This window comes from Acanthisitta chloris, unplaced genomic scaffold, assembly GCF_000695815.1.
Source record: "Acanthisitta chloris isolate BGI_N310 unplaced genomic scaffold, ASM69581v1 scaffold2815, whole genome shotgun sequence".
Lineage (NCBI taxonomy): Eukaryota > Metazoa > Chordata > Aves > Passeriformes > Acanthisittidae > Acanthisitta > Acanthisitta chloris.
The window spans coordinates 49042-49983 of record NW_008671901.1 but is presented as its reverse complement, the minus strand read 5'-3'; the positions used below and the strand labels follow the sequence as shown (position 1 = coordinate 49983).

The 942-nt window shown below is 36.6% G+C and overlaps 1 protein-coding gene across 1 annotated transcript in view; it reads left to right on the top strand.

Annotated features, from left to right (window-relative positions):
- Positions 1–319: 319 nt before the first annotated feature.
- LOC103801840 (prolyl endopeptidase-like) overlaps positions 320–942 on the top strand; it is a gene marked incomplete at both ends in the record, with an annotated part of 32518 nt that continues 31895 nt past the window's right edge. Inside the window, one exon of the mRNA XM_009074274.1 lies at positions 320–441. Coding sequence (XP_009072522.1) covers positions 320–441 — 122 coding nt within the window. The remainder of the gene's footprint in view (positions 442–942) is intronic.

Below are 942 nucleotides of genomic sequence, written 5' to 3'. Positions count from 1 at the left end.
AACATCATTAGAGGGTGGCAGGGATTGTTGTTTTTCTTTGCTTGTTTGTATGTCTAGAAAGCAAAGTTTGAAATGGTAAATCTTCAGATTTGAAGAATGTATTGTCAGCAATAAAAGGACAGGCTAACTGTTTGAACAGGTTTGCAATTTTATTTTGTTTTGGAGGAGGGTGTTTGGAGGTTGTAGCCTGGAACCATTCCTAGTTCTCTCTGCTGAATTTCTTTTATGTGCAAAGGCATGCAGAAGTTTCTGAGGGTTTCATATGGTTGTTGGTAGATTTCTTTGAGAACTAATTGTTTTAAATATCCTCATTCACTAGGCACTGAGACCTCCACTAATCTGCACCAAAAGCTGCATTATCATGTATTAGGAACTAACCAGTCAGAGGATGTCCTGTGTGCTGAATTTCCTGATGAACCAAAGTGGATGGGTGGAGCTGAGGTATGGTTTGTCATCATCATGTTCAGTTTTACAGATTCTAACAACTGATAGTATATATTAATTGGAAAACATTTTGTTAAAAGAGCACTATTTATTAGTGTTGTAGAATTGACAATTCAACTAAACATCATTGATTAAGAGTTCCTGGAAATAAGACTGCTTAGTTTGCTTTAAATCACTCCTCCAGCTTGTAATGACTAAGTCACATACTCTTTTTCTTCACTGAGGACATTCTGCATGATACACATTACAAGGACAGAGAAGGATCATTTGGTGGACAGTATGTCACTGTTCTTGTTTCTTCTTGGTCAGTGTTTAGCCCCAGCTTTGACTTCTTGCACAAAAAGCTTATTCCAGTAATCAGCATGTTTGGATAATTCCCTGCTGTGCATGTATTTTGTTTATATTTATTTTCATGATGTCTTTCCTGAAAAAGAAGTATGCCTGTTTTGCTTAACTGAAGAATGGTGACATACAGGTGAAAATCTGTTAATTCTGTGG